Raw genomic sequence first — 18,743 nt, forward strand, 5'->3', positions numbered from 1 at the left:
CTTCAGAGGTGGCGCAAACGGCCCGCTTTTCTAGACATCAGCCTGTGCCTCTGCTGAGTGTCCAGCTGCTCGTGCCAAAACATAAGTAACACCACCCAGCTGGTTTTCTGTTTTAAGAATTAGTAATAATATATATGCACAGGACATGGCACAAAATAGGTCTTCAATTAGTGACAGTTACAGTATTAACCCCCTGCCAAGACAGGACTCAGAAACATACTGAGGAATCACAAAGTAGCTGTTGGATGGGCGGATGGATGGATGAATAAAACTATGAACCAGCCCATCAATTCCAGGGAACTGCCTATTTTTCCCAACTTGAATATTGTTTTCTTTGGGAAGCGACCTTCATCCCAAGCTACGCAAGTTTTCTCTCAGTGGTGCAGCTTTCCTGCCAAAGGCAATGAGTGGCACAATTACATGTATAGTTTTTTCTCTCCCAAATCAAGAACAGGGCCGTACACGTAGCAGAAGCACAAAAGATGTCTGTTGGCTAGAGGAAAGAATGGCGCGGATCAGAAAGAAAGTGATTTCCCACCACTGACCAGCTTAGGTCAAAGAGGAAAAAAAAAAGAGATTTAGGAATATCCCCGTTTATCTTTATAAACTTTTTATTTAAAAAATAAAATTATAAACAAAATACAGAAAAATATTGACGCCTGTGATAACCAGGAAAGGACTCCTAATCATTAGGGCAGCTGCCATCCTGGACGAGCAAAACCATGAGTTTTATGAAGAAATTTTATTGTGCAAAGGAGGAATGTACTTTTGCAGGTTCATTTGTAACACGTATTTGGCATTGACAGAAAAAGAGTTTCTCTCTATACATTCAGCATTCTGCATTGTATTTACATTCAAGTTACATTTCCAGAGTCTATGCCAAATACAGTCTGACTTACCATCAAAAATCCCTAAGATATTATTAAAATGCTGTTTATTTGGGAGGAGTGCGGTACAATTTTATGAGAAAACAATTTTACATTCCTCCTAGGTCAGTTATATTTTAACCACTTCAACAAAATTCACTGGCCTTTTCTTCCCAGTTGAAGCCAAGCCTCTTTTAGACAAACTGATAAACTGAAACTTGGCCAGAAACAAAGTTATACGGTATTTTTTTCCCCTCCTTCCTTACAGACATTATTTAAACTTCCAATGGAAGGACACTGGCTCTGATCAATGACTTTTTCTTTTCCAGTCTCTGGGACTTACTATGGATACAGGTTGCAGAATTTGAACTTCTTTTTAAAGATGGCTGACTCACTCTTCCCTTTCAGTTGTTACCAAATTCCTCATCAAAATCACACACTAAGAAACCCACACAGTGTTCTGAAAATTTTTCTCCATTTTTCCCATTACACATTCGGATGATTTACTCATTAACAAACTGTGAATTTCTTGCTTAGTTTTTCTAAACTATACTAGGAGAGCTATCCCAATTTCCTGATAACCTTACCATCTCATTTTTTAAATTATGATTTTATTAAAATCAAAATAAATTACAAACAGCTTCCATCGTTGCTACAGTCCTCTGAGAAATTTACCTGAACTGACTGGGGGTCAAGGCCCCACGGGGCTGCCTGTCTTGGCACGATTTGAAAGTTCTCCTGCCTCCAAGTGATTCCAGACAAATCAAACACACTCATAAGATGTAGCAATTCTTAGCATCTCAAATGAAGTTCACTTTTTAAGTTGAGAAAGATAATTAATGACAAAACCATGGAGACAGGTGAATGCCACTCAGCTGGGCGCTTCCTTTCTGACCGACTTCAGGTTGTAACTTCCCCTCCAGCGCAGGCTGGCTGGCAGTTGGCAGTGGGTTGTTGGGTTGATACCACTTCTAGCTCAGATTCACGAACAAAAACCACTGCGTCACCACTGACGTTTATCAGACATTGTGCCTGTAAGAAGAACAGGGCACGCTCAGTCACACACTCGGCGATTTGCCCTCCTGGGGGCAGTGCCATGTAGCCGAAAAAGCGAACGACCCAAGAGAAACGTGAGCCGAGGACAAGAAGGCGACGCACAGGGAAGGAAACAAAAACACTCATTAAGACAGTTATTTAATTTTTTAAGGGATCTTTAACAATTGTAAGTGGGTTATTATGTTAATACTACTGACAAAAGAAACTGATTCTAGAATTTAACCTAAGCCACACCCCTTCGTCCCCATTCACAGAATTACATTACTGGTTAGAAATGACCAGTGCGGCCCCATCACCATGTACCCTTCACCAGGATGGTGGTTAGAACTGGGCAGCGTCACAGTCCAAACCCGAGAGCATCTTCAGCCCTCCTCACTTAGCCACCGCTGTATTCCAAAGACACACCAAGAAGACGGTGTAAACAATCATTTGGAGCAAAACTTCCAGAGGTATTTAAGAAAAATAACTAGTCCCTGGGGATGTGAAGACAGCATCTGACCTACATATGATCATGGTTATCAATCTGCTCATTAAAATACGTTCTAAGCATCGAGAATCAAAGAGCTCTAAGGAGCAATTCTCTTTTTGGGGACAGGGCAGGAGGAGAAAAGGCCACGGGGGAAATCCGCAGGCTCCCCCAGCGGAGGTTTCCACCCACGTCTCACCTGGTTTTTATTCGGGTTCTCCATGAAGACGCACTGCTTCATGATGTAGGAGACAACAGCGTTCCCGCCGAGCGCCGCCACGTGGGCTCTCACCATCGCGAACACTTCAGCGATGAAGGCGTGGAGGAAGCCGCTGACTCCTCCTTCCTAAACAGCAACGCCCAAGAAAATCAGCCCCACGCCTGCACAGGCGAGGGTCTGTGAAACACCAGAGTGCACTGGAACATCTTAAGTGACCTCAACATAATGGACGAACATTTTGACTTCTTCATAATGGGGATTTGTTGCATGAACGAACAAGCCAGCCTTTACTGAACATGTGTCTACATGGGTTGTATCTTCATTTCACAGATGACGGGAGGGAAGCGCGGAGAGTCTGTGACGTGCCCACGACTGGCTATGACCACAAAGCTAGTAAACAGATGGCAGAGCAAGGCTCCAAACAGTGCCTCAGTCTTCAGTGTCACCCCCATCAAATGGTTCCCATCATCATCATTCAAATAAACGATGGTGAATACAAACAGTGACATTTCTCTGCTCACACATCTCCCATTATGAAGAAGAACCATGTTCCAGTCACACTTGTCTTTTTCAGCTTCTTAAAGATGTGACACCCACCCTGCCTCGGGCGCCCTGCACCTGAAGGCTCCTCGCCCAGTTTTCCACCAGGGTGATGCGTACTCAGTCCTTCAGGTCCTGGTTTACATGTTGACTTCCTCCGAGAAACCTTCCCTACCAGACCTAAATTAAGTTCCCCTGTTAGATTCTCTGATAGCCTCTGCCGTATTTCTTTATGTTACTATTACTAGTAATTATCTACTAGCCTGATTATCTCATGTCCACCAGGCTCCGGCTCCACTGGACGGTAAGCGCCATCAGGTCAGGCACTGCGTTCGCTGCTCACAACCGTACACGCTAACACCCGGGGCAGCAGATGCAAATACTACGTGCTCCACACGTAAGTGTTAGGGAATGAAATCCAGTAGTGTGGGGAACTTTGTCAGCGTTCATAAACAAAACAGAAATGAAAGGCTAGCTGACAGCTTAACATGCTTTTCAACTGAAAATTTCCACAAAGTTTTATTGGAGGTTATTTATAGTTGAGGAAGAAATGTCCAACTTTACATTGGAAGTTAAGGGCAACATTTAATGCACTGTTAGAAAAACCATTTGACCAGATCACATCCTTCTGAAAAGCCACAGGATCCTAGGAACATGTGGTTTTGTACAGGGATCTCTGTGATTATGGAATTAAGTGAGTTGTTTCAGCCTGCCCCCAACTCAATCATAGTCCAGGAGAGTTTTTTCTTTCACTTTTGATCAGTTTTCCTCCTTCATCTCAAATCAAGAGATTCTGATAGCAGAGTAACAGGACTACAGAGAGGTGATTTTTAAGAGATTACATAATTGTAAGCAAGTAACTCGTCGAACAATGAATAATTCTGGGATTTTATGCCGTACAGTTAGTATGACAAATCTCTGCTAAAGGGAAATCTGTGAAGCAGCACTGTGGGGTATGGTTGCTGAAGCAGTAGAGAAGGCACTGAGGAAATAAAAGTTTATGGATTCAAAATGGTACAACATCCACATGCTACTAAGAGCAACTGGAAAAGGTTAATTCACCAGTCTACAGCAGCGACTCACACCCAAACTCCCTTGTCAAACTTAAATGGACTTAAAAGTGTCACCTATCTAATGCTACATTAAAAGGTTTTTGAGAATATCTTGATTAAGATAGCTTCTTTTCCATCTCAACACAATTAGAACTGATTTCTCTCAAAGGAACATCAATCTATTACTTAATCAGCCCGAAGTCACTCACTCATTTACACAAAAATGTCTTATGTTTTCCTCTGTGCCGGGCACTGGGCTAGGGGCACAATGGGGAGGGTGATATAAAAAAAGAGTAAATGGGCTGTTATTCCCAAGAAAGTATAGAAACACGGCTGGTGAAGCAACAGAGGAAAAAAAAACACAGCTAAGTCATGTTGGTAATGAACACACCTTTCAAAAACAGAAACTACTGCTTTAAATTCACTTTAGTAAATTTTGGCGTTTACTGGGTTTCACACCTAAATAATTTACAAATTTCCCTATTCACAATATTAATTTGCTCAGCAGCCCTGCTCCAAAACCTGACACGATATGTTTTCTTGAGTTTAAATGCCTGTGTAATGCAAGATAAAAGAGGCTGACTCTGATTCTTAACTTTGACAAACAACAAATAAAATATTTTAACTGCTGTTATTTAGAAAACAAATTAAAGTTTAGTGATACCCAGTGTAAAGTAAGAATTGGAATAAATGGCATTCTCATGCACGGATGGAGAGAAGGGAAGAAAATACGCAGCCTCATTCTTTTTCAGAGGGAGAAAACCCACAGAGCTAAATTATATACACAATTCCCACAGACATACATCTGTGACACAGGGTCCTACTCTTTCTAGATGTAAATGCTAAAAAACTGCTATTTAAATAGATCTCAGGTAAATACCCACTGAGGAAATCAACCTGTGTTCAGGGCTATTTTAAACCTCTAATCAAACATGGATACATTTATTTACTTACCATATGATAAGGATCTGGAATTTCTAATAACACACAGTTCCTGTGATAACACCAGCTGCTATGCAAAACTGGGTAAGTCTAATCTAGAACCAATCCAGGCAGGTTACTGACAAAAAGGGGTGTGTGCATGTTGTGTGTGTTTGTGTGTGTGTGTGTGTTGTGTGTGTGTGAGAGACTTTTGGTCAAAAAAAAAAAAACCAATTTGAAACTTGTTTGGTTTTGATGTCTTCAATCAAAGGAAATTCACAAAAAACGATGAAATAACAACTATAAAATTACCTCACGAAGAGAAGTGGTTTCCCGAATAAAAAACATGTTAATTATCCCAAGATATTTAGTTATTTTTGCTCCAGGAATGAAGGAAAGGGGTGTCATCTTAACAACCCCAACTGTAGAATTGGCACAAGGTGGCGAAGAACGATTCCGGAAATTTCCTTCACCCACTGGACTCGCTTTTTCGACTGTCACAGCTGAAATGGGAGAGAAAAATAAAAAAAAGAATCAAGATCATATGCTGGTAATTCAATTATTCCTTAAGGTTTCCAAATAAGCGGTGACAACATTCAGCTATCTGTGAGGCTAAGCCATGTCATGAAAGAAAAGAAATTCTCATGCACTGCATGCAATTAAAAATAGAGAGAGAAAGAAAAACATAAGAGGAAAGGCTGGGATGGAATCTTTTGGAAGAAAAATGGCATTCCTGCAAAAGAAAATGTCGATGCGGTGTAGCTACACACACGATGATCGTTATTAAGTGAAGAAAAAGAAAAAGCAGTCAAGCATTAAAAATTATCTGCTGTGGGAACAAATCATTACAAGGAGAGTGTGAAAGTTGTTATATTTCCCAGTGCAGTTTTTTCCACCTTTTTTTCAGACATCTTCATCATTGTCAACTTGTAGATAAACCTTATCATAACTAGTTGTAGTAGGTTTCTTTTCCAAACCTTCTTGCTCAAACTCGTGATTTAAAAAACCTTAACAAATGACCTGGGCTGTCTGAAAGTGGACTGTTCATGAAAGAACAAACAATAGCGACCACTTAGCGAATAACTACCATAAACCAGACACATATATGCATAATCCTTACAACCCAGCAACCTGGGTGTTACTATCCCCACGTTACACGTGAGGAAACTAAGGCTCACAAAAGCTAAATAACTTGCCCAAGGCCACACAGCTCTTAAAACGGCACTTACAGGATTCATAACCAGATCTGGCTGGTTCCGTACCCTGCGATCGTCCCTCTCAAACACAGTTCCGTCCCTTTAATGTACTGTAAGTTCTTTTACTTAAATATATTTACCTCCAAATCTGCCAAAACACCTGGAGTATAAAGAACATACGAGTAATGACGCTGATTCTGGCAGTGAGATGAGACCTGACTACTTCCTCTCCCTTTTGTCACTCTGGATGTCACCCTTCGTAAACTGACAAACATCATTTACTCTCTAGCACCTTGGGTCCTGGAAGAGGGTCTCTTCCGTAAGGGACCTCGTAACTTCTTTCCAATAGACGATATACTATCTATTTGTATACTTTTAAGAATACATTCACAAAAGGTAAAATTGTAAAAACACAAGCCCACAGTCAAAATGAACAAATCTAAAGGCCCTTCGGGAACTTCTGCTAAACGGCCAGCAGGGTCTGCAGCTTTCACACTCCAGCGCGTGGCTGATTGGCAATGTTATCACTGAGCAGTAAAGCTAGCCTTCACCACCGGGAAATCAGGGATGTGCTTCTCAGATCGAAACGTGGTAGAAACTTCCGCCTACTTGTCTTAATCGATCCGCGCCTTATGGTCTGAGCTTTCAGTTTAATGAGCTCTATCCAGCTGCTGCATCTGTCTGCAAAGGAACTGTAATCAACTGACGTCGCTGAAAACACAGACAGAAAAACAAAAGAAAAAAACAAAGAAAAAACATGGATGACGTCTCTTACTCGTCATAACACTGCTTCCGATGACGTAATTTAACTGTAACTTAGGGGGAAAAGGGTCCCTTTCAAGTCAGACAGGAGAAACGTTAATGAGTCAAGCTTTAGACACTAATTTGCGCAAAACCAGGTTCTCAGCTGGCAGAGCATCGCTGGTGATGTCACAGCTGTGTGGTCGCTTAGGAGGAAGGGAAGCGGGTCTAACAGCTCAGTGAAAGGACCGCACGCTGGGTTTTAACTAACTTCTTTCCCCACTCTTTTTACTTTACAACATTTTAGCTGTTATAGTCACATAGGACTTTAATTTACAATCCAAACTTTGTGAGTAATTCCCTTCCCTATTTCCATCCTAAAACCAAATATAAAAATGAGAACTGTATATTGAAGAATACATGAAAAAAAATCACTAGTGAATTTATCTTTTATTAAAATACCTTCTTTCTACCAGCAGTAACAGGAAAGCCAAAGGGTTATTTTTGTCAATATTCTATTTCCATGTCTGATTTTGGCAGCTAAGCTTCTGATAACATGGGGTGAGGGACAAGTGTGTACCTAACAAGTTCTCCTTTGAAAAAGAATAACTTTTACTATTACTGAAAAAATAATGCGAAAAGGCTAAAATCTTATTTTCAGAAACTGAGAAACTATTAAAATGCCAAAAAAAACCAAACCCTTAAATGTTAGTTTAATTAGTATTTTGTAAGGCACATTCCAACTACAACAGAGCCACGCTTTGGTGTCTACTCCGTTGTCCGGGGCACTTCTCCGATGTCCGTATGTTTCTGCACCATCACACTAGAATTTCACACCTTTGGTGACTAGTTGCTTAATGAGACAAACTCACCTCTCTGTGCAGCTGGTATACCTGAGTTAGAACTTGCACTCTCCAGGTGTTCTAATAAGACAATACGAACAACATTAGCTTGGATGCTAAGAACAAGCCAGTTATCTCTTCTTTGCTCTGTTAATTCTCTCTATAAGCCAGGCGAATAGGAGGAAATCTTCACGGCGTCATTATAAAAGCAAACCAAATACGATATTTAGGTTTAAAACGCGGTTTCTATCGATACAGGAAAACTAGCTCAGTTAACAAATACCGTGCCAAGAAAGATGACTTGTTACTATAACACAAAAAGCGTTTCAGAGACTCCAGAGACGTGAGGAAATGTCCACACAGTAACAAATGTTAGTGGGATGGAAGCCACAGGACGTGAGAACACGGAACAGAGAAGAGTCGGTGCACTGGGAAGGAAATCTGACAGGAAACATGGAAGGGAGATGTTTGTGGGAGGAAAGAAGCCAGTAAGATTAAAAATTACACACAAGGCAATGGCCCATGTCTCACAGATAAATACCAACTGCTCACCAGCCCAACCCACCCCGTCACCACCAGCCCCTTTGCTCAAAGCCTTTCCTACCGACAGCCCTCTCTGGAGCCCCCCGGACTCTGTGGAACGACAGGGTGACTGGTCTCTGCAGAAATAACCAGGAATCCCAATCCAGAATCACTCGCTCTCCAGGAGCCTCACAAAAGCAGCATCCTGAATTCTCCCTGATGCTTCATCTCGTTAGAATAGCTACTTAAGGAACTGCACGCACTTACACAGTACTACAAAGAAAACTTTGTAATCTGTTTCTAGTGCTCAGGCTCCACCCGCACTAGCATATTTGAATTTTCGTTTCAAGGGATTTTATAACTGAGAGAATAGTGCTGCCAAGGCAGAAATAGCCCATAAAAAACACTAAGAATATCTGGGTCAGCCAGGGTTTGGGTTTTTTTTTTTAAATGATAACCTAAGTAAAAACATATTTTTGTCCCTGCTTTGTGTGTTGATCTTTTGGTCATCTTCCTCAATTAATAAAAGTTATACTTCTCAAAAATACGATTTGTACAGCACGTTTCTGCTAGCTGGGTGCAGTGGAAGTACCTACTGCCTGCACCCCCACCCCCATTTTTATAAGGCAGGTGACCACGAGCTAATACCGGAGAGTGTGCAGGGCCTGACACTCCTCTTACAATACAGAGCTGCCCAGTAAAAGGCATCACTGGGTGAGTCCACGAAGTGACTGTGAGGATGCGCCCTGACCATCATGCCCTCAGACCGTACACCTAGACGGGGAGAGTCCTCCTGATTCAGGATCCTGAGGGGCACTGGAAGCCCAGGAGGAAGAAGACCAGGACAGAACTGACCGTCAGAGGCTTACCAGACCCCTAGGGACAGCTCAGGACCAAACAGACCCAGTGCAGAAGCTGGGGCAGCAAACGGCCCACCCCAGGCTTACATGCCCCAGGGCTCTCATGTGTCCTATGCGGTGAGTACAGACTTACAGAACATACAGTTGGCATCAGGTATGCCATGAAAAGTTTAAAAAATGTGGGGACAGCAGAGAACAACTAAAAGCAAAAGTGAACATTACTAAAATGATCCTCTATACCTTGATACTGTCTAGGTAATATGAAATTCCCCAGTAACCAGTGTGTGTAAGTTAACGGCAAACGTCCACGGAAATAGTCTAACCATGTAGAAGGTATCTGCTCCCATCTCTAACTGTGTCAAGTGGACAAAACAAGGGTATACAATGATCTGTAGAATATCTGTGTTTTTTAAAAAAAGGATAAACAGGGTATCCTTGCAAAGACAGAGACGCTGTTAACGAGAGTTGCCTCTTAGGAAGGAAGATGAAGGGAGAACGGAGCTTTATTCTGGACTATATGAGTTTTCATCGGATTTGACATTTTCACCATGGACACTTAGCACACTGATCACTTTTCCCAAAAAACTTTTTACAGAAGGCGGGGAAGAGGAGAAAAAAAGTGAGAGAAAGTATTTATTCTCTGCCCTCAAGTATGAATGTGGTTGAAGTGAAATTTGAAAAGAATAAAGTTTTTACATCGGCGGCATGAAGGGACAGGCTGAGGGAGAAACCTGACCTCACTGAAGGGGAGCGGGGTCCCCCCCCAACGTGCTCGCTACGATGTTCACTTTCTCTCTCAGGGAAAAGGCCCAAGGCCAGCTGGTCCCGGCCGCAGACGGACATCGGCACCTCGGACTGGTCTGAACACCTCAAATAATCTAGTGACTCAGACTCTTAGTCACTCGCTCTTTCTGAGCAGTTCGGCTTCCCAGGTAACAGGCTTTTCAAAAGAGTAGGTCCTGCAGACAGAAGCTGTCCGGCCCGATGACAAAGCAGTGATTCTGGTTGAAAAGAAGTAAATCTGTATGCAATCTCTAAGCCAGTGCTTATAAAAAAAATAAAGAATTTATTTCATATTCAGGGGTAGAAATCTTACTAAAAGTCTCTGGGGCTTTGCTGAGGAGCTGATGCTCAGTGCTGACCATCTGAACATCTACGTGGAAGAGTTTGAGACCAACACGCTAGGTCCCGCAGCAACCCCCTTATCCTTTCCCACTGAACAGTTTTGCTTTTCAAGAAGTCACCAGTAAGTGATGATCCCCCTCTCCCCAAATAACCCTAGAAAGTAAGGCAAATAGACCACACACTTTTCCGATTCTCTTAGTACATTCTAGCAATTTTTAACAAGTCTTCGCGGTATGGGGAGGAGGATTAACCTAGGTTAAAAAGCAGTTTAGTGGAAATGAGCATACTTATGGCAAACAGAAAGAAGTGTGGCAAGAATCCTTCCTCCCTCAATCACACGTGCTCCAGTGCTTCCAAGGTTTGATAATTCTCCACTGTCCTGAATAATCTGTCATCGCCAACGACAGAGGTGTGAGCTGGCTCTGGTAAGGTTTCACGCTGACTACTCATCTGACAACTTACCATTAGAATTTACAGACGATCTTTGCTCTGAATAGTTAAAAAATATTTGAGACAATCTTACCCAGATTGAGAGTCTTATCCAATTTAAAAGAGAATTATTAACACTGAAAAAAATCCCTGCAAATTCTGAAAAGACTCTCTAGCTGACTAAAACATATGCAATCTGGGATCTTTAAAATATATGTTTTATTGATCTATGTAAGCAGTTTCAGTTTTAAATTATTATGATCAAAATTTGGCTTTATATCCATTTAGGCATTTCCATCAATCTCTAATGCATTGATCAGCTATGTCATATAACTACAAAATCTGGCTTAATGGTTGAGTTAAACAAATAATGTACATGAACACTCAGTGTAAACCTGGTCCACAATGGTATTCAAATATCGGTGGACTGATGGAAAAAAAACTGCCATATTGCAGTTAAAACTAACTAAGGCACAGAGAAAGACAGAAACTGCTTCAATCTGGATATTCCACTAGGGAAAAGCAATTCAGCTACAATACACAGGTAACACACACAGCAAGTGACAAGACAATTAACTGCTCTCTGTGGGTCAGGAAAGCCTCCAACTACAGGTGTACAACATGCTAACCCACCTGTCTTTCTTCTTCAACCCCTATCTTCTATTTTCCTGCCTCCTCTGTTTCCAGGTATTCACTCCTCCTCTCACTCCCATCTTTTGTATCTTTTTTTCCAAATAATCCCTGTTTTCTGTCAATTCAATTTCAATTCAATTTTCTGTGCTTTTTACTCCCTCTCCCTTTGACTCTGGATTTCTCTGCCCTCAAGCTGCCTTGCAGAAGCTGCAATTCCTCATCCCTGCATCTCCATCAAATCTCCCTTTCCTCCCTTCCCATTTCTTGGATGAGTTTTTCATGTTTTCTACTCTTCAGTTTCTGTTTTCCTCTCATTCTCCTTTCCCTCAGCTTCTCTCCCCTTTCAGTATCCCCCACCCCAACTGATTGTTGTGGCCACCAATAACATGGAGAACTTGAGCAATTTTTCCTGTTGCCACCATTTGGTCATAGTGACAAAATATTATCTTACAAAAATAACACAGAGGGAGAAAACATGCAATGAAGTGCTAATATATAAAAATATTTTTAGTTAGTATAAAGAATTACATACACTTGTAAGAAATCAGAATCATTAGTTGGCAGGAAAAAAATAAAACCTAACTTTCACAGTTTTTATAAATTTATATTTCTAATTACTAGTTTAAAATCATGTGACAAGTCATTACATTTTAAAAGTTAAACTCTCTTTTAAAATTGAAATTGGTTTAACAAAAAGTAACTCTTCTAGCGTACAATAAAATAAAGATAAAAAAACTTGAAACGTGGGTACCTAATATGGAGTACAACGTATTGAAGCTATAAGCAAACTTGTTTTCTTTTACACTGAAATCCAGAATCTGACCTCTGCTTGTCACATCAGTCAGCAACTGCTCAGTGAAGAGAGAACTCTTGCCAGCCTATAGCTCCTGCCACTGAACATGAGAATATCACCCCAGCATGAAGAAAAATGAATGCAGGAACACGGCTGAGGGACCGGGGGGACAAAAGAACTCTTCCTCTATACAGTTTCATCCAACAGTATATAAAAACTAAATTTGACTTAATCATTAGAGCCTTCAATGCTCAGAATTTTAATGAAAACTATTATCCCATTATAGATGAGATTTATAAAGTATTAAAGATCTATTTATATGGTATATGATTCACACACATCTGTCTAATATAAGTTCTTAAGTTCCACAGTATCTAAACATCTCGAGATTCGGGTCTTTAGACATGTATCTAATGTAACATGCTAACCTTTTATAAAAATTACATGCATAAAATTTTTGCGATTAATTACAGCCTATGAGAAATGTCTTACTGATATTTTAAAAAATTTTCACCAAGATGACATTCACTCATATTCCCCACTTTTACTATATGTGTTCTCTTTTTTTTTATATATGTCATTTTAAAATTCTCTTAAAAACCATTTTGCAGTGAAGTGGTAGATATTCAGAAAGGTGACATGTAGACATTAATGATGAGGAAAAAACATGAAAATGGTATAAAATATTTGCTATAGTCATTTTTTTCTCATAACACAGCCTCATATTTTAAAAAGCAATTTATTCTGATGCCACATCACCTGTGCTCCTCACAGAAGTCATCAAAGAACCCTGACGACCTTCGCATGATAATGTCCGTGAAGAAACTGTTTAGGCTCGACACTTTTTAATATTTCAACTCAGAAAAATCAAGATAACTAGAAAGGTAACACCAAATCAACCATAAATTTGAGAAATCCATCAAACTATTTTGTTACCTTGAGAAACAAAACCACATATAACAAAAGATGGAGGGAAAAAAATTGAACACGGATGGACAATTCAGGCGCAGGTTTACTCTACACAGTCAGTTAGGACACATGTAACTGAAGCATCTTTTCTTCACATAATACTCCTTTTCAACAACACAAAACGATAAGGAAAGGTTTATCTACAAGTGAAAAGATGGAAATATTGATAAACATACTGTGCACAGCTCTTGAAACTACTGTCAGTGTTAAGACGAAACAAAAAATTTAATAAATCATCCTATCTGTGATGAGAACATGAAAAATAAATTAGTATTCAAGGCTTTTGGAATTCAGCATAAAGCTCGATCAGGTTAGATAACTGATCTAACAAAACTATAAAAAAAAAAACTATGTATTTCTTTACTTATCAGGGGTAGTCGACTTTTAAGCCCCTTGCGGTTGCATGAAAGAGAGCAGAGGTTTTCTGAGCATTTCTTCCTAGCACTCTGACCTCTCTCCCTCCCACCTATTTCCTCTAAACCACTGAGCTTAACTTTCCCCAGCTACTTCTATCCTCTATTCAAAGCCTTCCTTCAAATGTTCCAATGCTCAATGACTACCTTCATGTTGTAACACTATTCTCACACCCTTCAGACCTTTTCAAAACCCATTCTGTCCTCCAATTTTCCAAAATACTTTGGAATAACTTTTTCTAATATACATAGTTTAGCCCATGTTCTCCTGAAAAGACACAAGGAAGCAAAGACGGTAAGTTAGCATGCAACATGGACCACAATTTACACAACTGTAAAAAAAAAAAAAAAAAGTACAGATAAACTTTTCAGGGTTCACTGATGATTTTAAAATGTAATATTCAAGGAAAGGCACATAGGTTTTGTAGTTAAGCACTCAGTGTTAGAAGCTGTATACATATTAGTATTACACGTGATGACACGGATCATTATGAAGCTGACAATGGTGATGACGGTGACGATGAAGGTGGCATGACCTCATTCAGTGATTTACAAACTTGTGGAAATTCTTCCTTCCAACAAAATCACAGATAGAAAACTGACACGTGAAGTGTGCTGGATCGAAGCTCCTCTAGTTCTGAGGCGGGGGCGGGAGACCTGGGCTGTCACCCCACCACCCCCTGCCTCCTGGAAGGCCATCAGGCACCTCTAAACAAACTCTGCCATTTGGAGGAACAGAATTGAAAAATTATCGGTTTAACCGATTTGAAACTATTTGGAAACTTAATTCACAGAAGCTCAGTGGGACCTCAGGCATAATTTAGCTTTTATGTTTTTAATAAAAGGGGCATGTTAATCATTGAAGAACCATAAACTATGGAAACCCAAGAAATCAGAGAATTTTAAAGGCTGGAGAGAATTCTAATCCTTTCACACTTTACAATGTGAGGCTGAACTGGCTTCATCAGAGGCTAACTGACCCAGGTGCCCACGCGTTCCCAGCAGCAGGACTGCAGAGAGAAGCCAGGGCGGCTGCGTTATTACCCTGCCAACACCCCCTTAAAGTGGATCACAAGTACTTCAGGTGCTGCTCAGATATGACGGTATTCTACTCAAATTCTTCCTTCCTGCAATAAGCACTAGTTCTAAGCACCTTTGAAAACATTTTGAAACCTCCTGCAGAATCTGTAAGTTACAGACACAGACATGACAAACTTACAGAGTTTAAATCTAATCTGCAGAATTCAGTAGCCATTAACATGGTAAAAGCGAGCTCACTGAGACTCCAAACCCACAGACCTGTATTTGTATAGATCAGCAAAGGGTCACATATTTTTGCTGTTGTTGACTGGGGTTTTGGTTTTAGTTTCCCCTCAATCCCGACTGCAAGGGAAGGACAAATGAAGTGATATTTAAAAGTGCTTTGAAACTAACCCTGTGTTAAATGTTAGTTTCTATGCAAGTTGTTTTTTTGGGTTTTTTTTAATTCCTATCTAGTTATTTCAAGGAAGATTCTTGACAATTCTGCTTTTTGTTCTGGAAGCTGTATTTAATTTTTAAATCTGAACTCAGATTATCTTTGAATCTGATTTCTCCTCTCTATCCTTTCAAGGAGTTGAGTATGCTAAAATTCTCTATGGAGTTCTAAACTAGAATTTTAATTTAGACAAAAAGGAAGAAGAACCACAGTTACCACGTTAGGAAGTTCAGAATGTGAACGCAGCTTATCTCCTCAGCTTCAAGACATGAGACGGGAGCTACTTCTCTACACAGACAGGCCTTGCAGTGATTTGGTAAAGACGCCACAGACAACCACACAATGTGAATCTAAAACTGTTCTGTTAAAGTATAACTAATTTAATGTCAATAAAATAACTGCCAAGTAGAAACCATAAAATGATGTCACTTGCATTACAAAATGCAAAAATTAGAAAAGCCAATTTTGTTTTAAATAACAAATGCATCATTTCTCGGAATAAAAAATTTAGGAAAAAAACACAAACTACATTTATTGTGTATGTAATGTTACAATATAAGGTACAGTAATTCTGGAATTTTTATAATAAAAATTACACTGAAATTGTAAGAGGAATGGAAAAAACTCTCTCCCATTTTTCTCCAAATATTGTTACAGATCTAAGGAGATTTGCTGTTACTGAGTTAAGGGACAATCATTTTGTATTTGAACAAATGGCAGCGTCTTGTAAGTAAGTAACCATGTTCCTCAAATATAACCAAGGCACCCACCCGAAAGACAGAAATCTCACCCCTTTCTCACTTGTACTGACCTCCACCTGAAATCTCTCCACATATCTTCTGGAGAAAATAAGAATTTTGCTGTCTATGAAAATCTAAAAATTTCTGCAAAGGTTTGACTGTTGCTGGAAAAAAAGTTTACCAGATGTAATATAAATATCAGATATACCATACGTGAACAATTATTTTGGGAAATCCAAATCTCTGAAAATAAAACTATCGTATGTTTAAGGTATAAGAATTGAATATCTTATGAAAAATTACCTTAATAATTTATGATGAGGTTATTTGAGAAATTAAACTAAAAGCAACATTGCTCGCTCCCCTTTATGAACATGAAGAAACATACAATGAGGGAATGAAGTACAAATCTCCATCTCAAAATTAAGTAAGATTACCTAGAATGAAGAAGCAAGTGAAAGGAACCAGACACTAGTATTTGTGTGTTTCCCTTACTTGACCAACCTTTAGCCGGTGGAAAAGGATGAGAAGGGAGTGAGTCTGAGCAGAGCTCCAGTGGAAACTGCAGGAGTTCTTCATTATCTGTAGAGGCTTGAGAGGCAAGAAAAACACTAGTTATTTAGTAATGATCTATTATTTTTTTTTAAATATTAAGAGTCTAGGATAACATATGTATTTTCCCCCAACTCGATTATTCTGGTCATTTTCTCCTTGATGGGGTCCCTTCCCCTGCACGACACTAAGAGTGGTTGCTATGTTCCCTGGTAGGACTGTTGGAGATTTAGAAAGGACAATGTGGACAAACCTCTTAGCACAGTGCCTTGCAAACAATAAGCAGTATTATTACTTAAGCAAGTTTATAAATAAGCAAAATCATTCTACTCAATAATCATCCTACTCTTTGTACTGTACTAGTTCTAGGAAACTTAAACCAGTTATTGTCTATCTTCTCCAATAAATATCTGAACACATAATCATTTAATATATCTATTTGACATAAATTCAGTGCTATCCATGCAGAATATATTCAACTTAAAAAATTACAGGGTAATCATGAATATTTATTTAGCCAATAAGTCATTAAACTTTAGAAAGTATACTATTTCCCTCTTCTTTTTTTCCAAAATACATAAATGATGTCTAATATTTTGGGTTTCTTTGGAACATACTAAGAATGGTGCTTCCTAAAGTTTACTGGATAGAAGGACAATTCTGAAAATCTGCTGAACACTTTAGGACCTTTCCTGAGAAAAACCCATGGTGCTTACTGCATCGGTAGGTTCTTAGATGTCTTTGAGGATCTCTCCAGAGTTCCCAGGATGGGAGCCTCTAAATTACTGAAAAATTAATATGCTACATAATGTAAGTCTAAAAACAGCAGCATTCTCTATGTAAACATCAGTCAACTACCTATTCGTGTGTGAAAAAGATCACGTCAGCCATATGCTTATCCACATGGTTATCTCAATAAAGATAAACAGAAATGTGCCAGCATCTGGTCAAGAAACAAGCCATTGACTTCTTCTGCTGATCCTCCATATTTCATCACTGAACTACCACATCGACAGGCATGAGCTATGCTCCCACACATCACAGGTTTACCTCTTTGCAATGACTTCTCAGCATGAGTTTTTGCGGTTTGTAAAGCCTGATTTTTGTCAAAAGTTATTGCAACTGCCGTGACTGTAACCTAGAATCACAGAAACAGTATGATTAGCACAACAATCACTCCCCAAATGAGCTCCTTACAAATATTCTTCAGTGCCATGGAACAACTTAGACACTAACTGGCTAACATGCCTTTTCACACATAAGTTCAGATATTCAGACCACAGCTAAGCCCAACATGTATACCTCAACCTAGATATTCCAGAAAGAGCTCAAGAACCTTCTCTAAAAGATGGGGCCTGGAGAAACCCCACAGAAGCACACGTGTATATATGCTGGAACACACGTGTGATTCCACCTTCAGATAACCAGCGTTCACAAAAATGAATACCCAGTCTGACTCACACTAATATGTTTAAAAACACCTTGAAATAAAACAGCTTATACTTATTTAATTATGGCAAACTTACACTATTAAAACCTGTCAAAGTTAGACATCTTCTTTAATAACAGACTGACTCTTTAATTACCTGAATTAATTCATCTTCTGGGAGAGACACTGTGAAATTTACATGGCAAAGGCAGCAGGGGATCATAGACCGTAGCTTAAAATACAGGCTCTAAACAAACAGAAAATATTAGGAACATCACTTCTTTTAATTTAAACATTTATAAAAGCTGATGTTTAATGCATATTATGGCAAATGAAGTTTAAGAGATTAAAATGCTCCTGTTTTGTCTACTCTTAAATTAAGAATACATTTTTAATACTTAAGTGGACAATAAGATTTAGTCACATTTGTAAGTCATTAAAAAAAAGAAAAAAGGGTTTTTAAAATTGACACATCTGGATTTTTATCAAGCTTAAAGTTATGAAATAAAGTATATTTCTTTTAGAAGATGGTATATTAAGATGGAGAGGACAACTTTAGCATTTTACTTGACGGCAGATTAAGATTGATCAGTAAATAAAAATAACTTGGCCTGTAACTGTGTAAGGTGTTCCGCACCACATAACCCCTTTCTTAAATTTCACGATTCTCAGGAGCATCTAAAATACAGTTAGTAAGAAGATTCTTACCTTAAGCAAATTTTCACAGAGATCATTGAAGTTCTTATTGAGAGCTTGATTTGTCAGGTTGAGGCTGCTTAATCGGATTACTCTCACTGATGTGAACATCTAAACACAGGGAGACACGAGAGCATGTCATTTTATTATTTTTAACTAAATACTGTAACAGTTAATAAAATAAACAATAATAACTAATGCGATA

The 18,743-nt window shown here is 39.3% G+C and overlaps 1 protein-coding gene across 21 annotated transcripts in view; it reads right to left on the reverse strand.

The window, feature by feature from the left end:
- Positions 1-593: 593 nt before the first annotated feature.
- Positions 594-18,743, reverse strand: part of C2CD5 (C2 calcium dependent domain containing 5) — a 76,989-nt gene continuing 58,839 nt past the window's right edge. For 4 of the 21 annotated variants that reach the window (XM_074357448.1, XM_074357451.1, XM_074357460.1 and 1 more), the window contains 9 exons: positions 18,551-18,649; positions 18,000-18,089; positions 17,464-17,551; positions 16,366-16,452; positions 7,931-7,981; positions 6,927-6,998; positions 5,434-5,624; positions 2,588-2,734; positions 594-1,898 (listed from right to left, as the gene is read on the reverse strand). In XM_074357448.1, the coding sequence (XP_074213549.1) occupies positions 1,767-1,898; positions 2,588-2,734; positions 5,434-5,624; positions 6,927-6,998; positions 7,931-7,981; positions 16,366-16,452; positions 17,464-17,551; positions 18,000-18,089; positions 18,551-18,649 (957 nt within the window). In that variant the 3' untranslated portion in view covers positions 594-1,766. Of the gene's footprint in view, positions 1,899-2,587; positions 2,735-5,433; positions 5,625-6,926; positions 7,029-7,930; positions 7,982-16,356; positions 16,453-17,463; positions 17,552-17,999; positions 18,090-18,550; positions 18,650-18,743 lie in introns of all 21 variants that reach the window. The other 17 variants (XM_074357444.1, XM_074357447.1, XM_074357456.1 and 14 more) reach the window with 7 other exon arrangements.

This window comes from Camelus bactrianus, chromosome 34, assembly GCF_048773025.1.
Source record: "Camelus bactrianus isolate YW-2024 breed Bactrian camel chromosome 34, ASM4877302v1, whole genome shotgun sequence".
NCBI classification, from domain to species: domain Eukaryota; kingdom Metazoa; phylum Chordata; class Mammalia; order Artiodactyla; family Camelidae; genus Camelus; species Camelus bactrianus.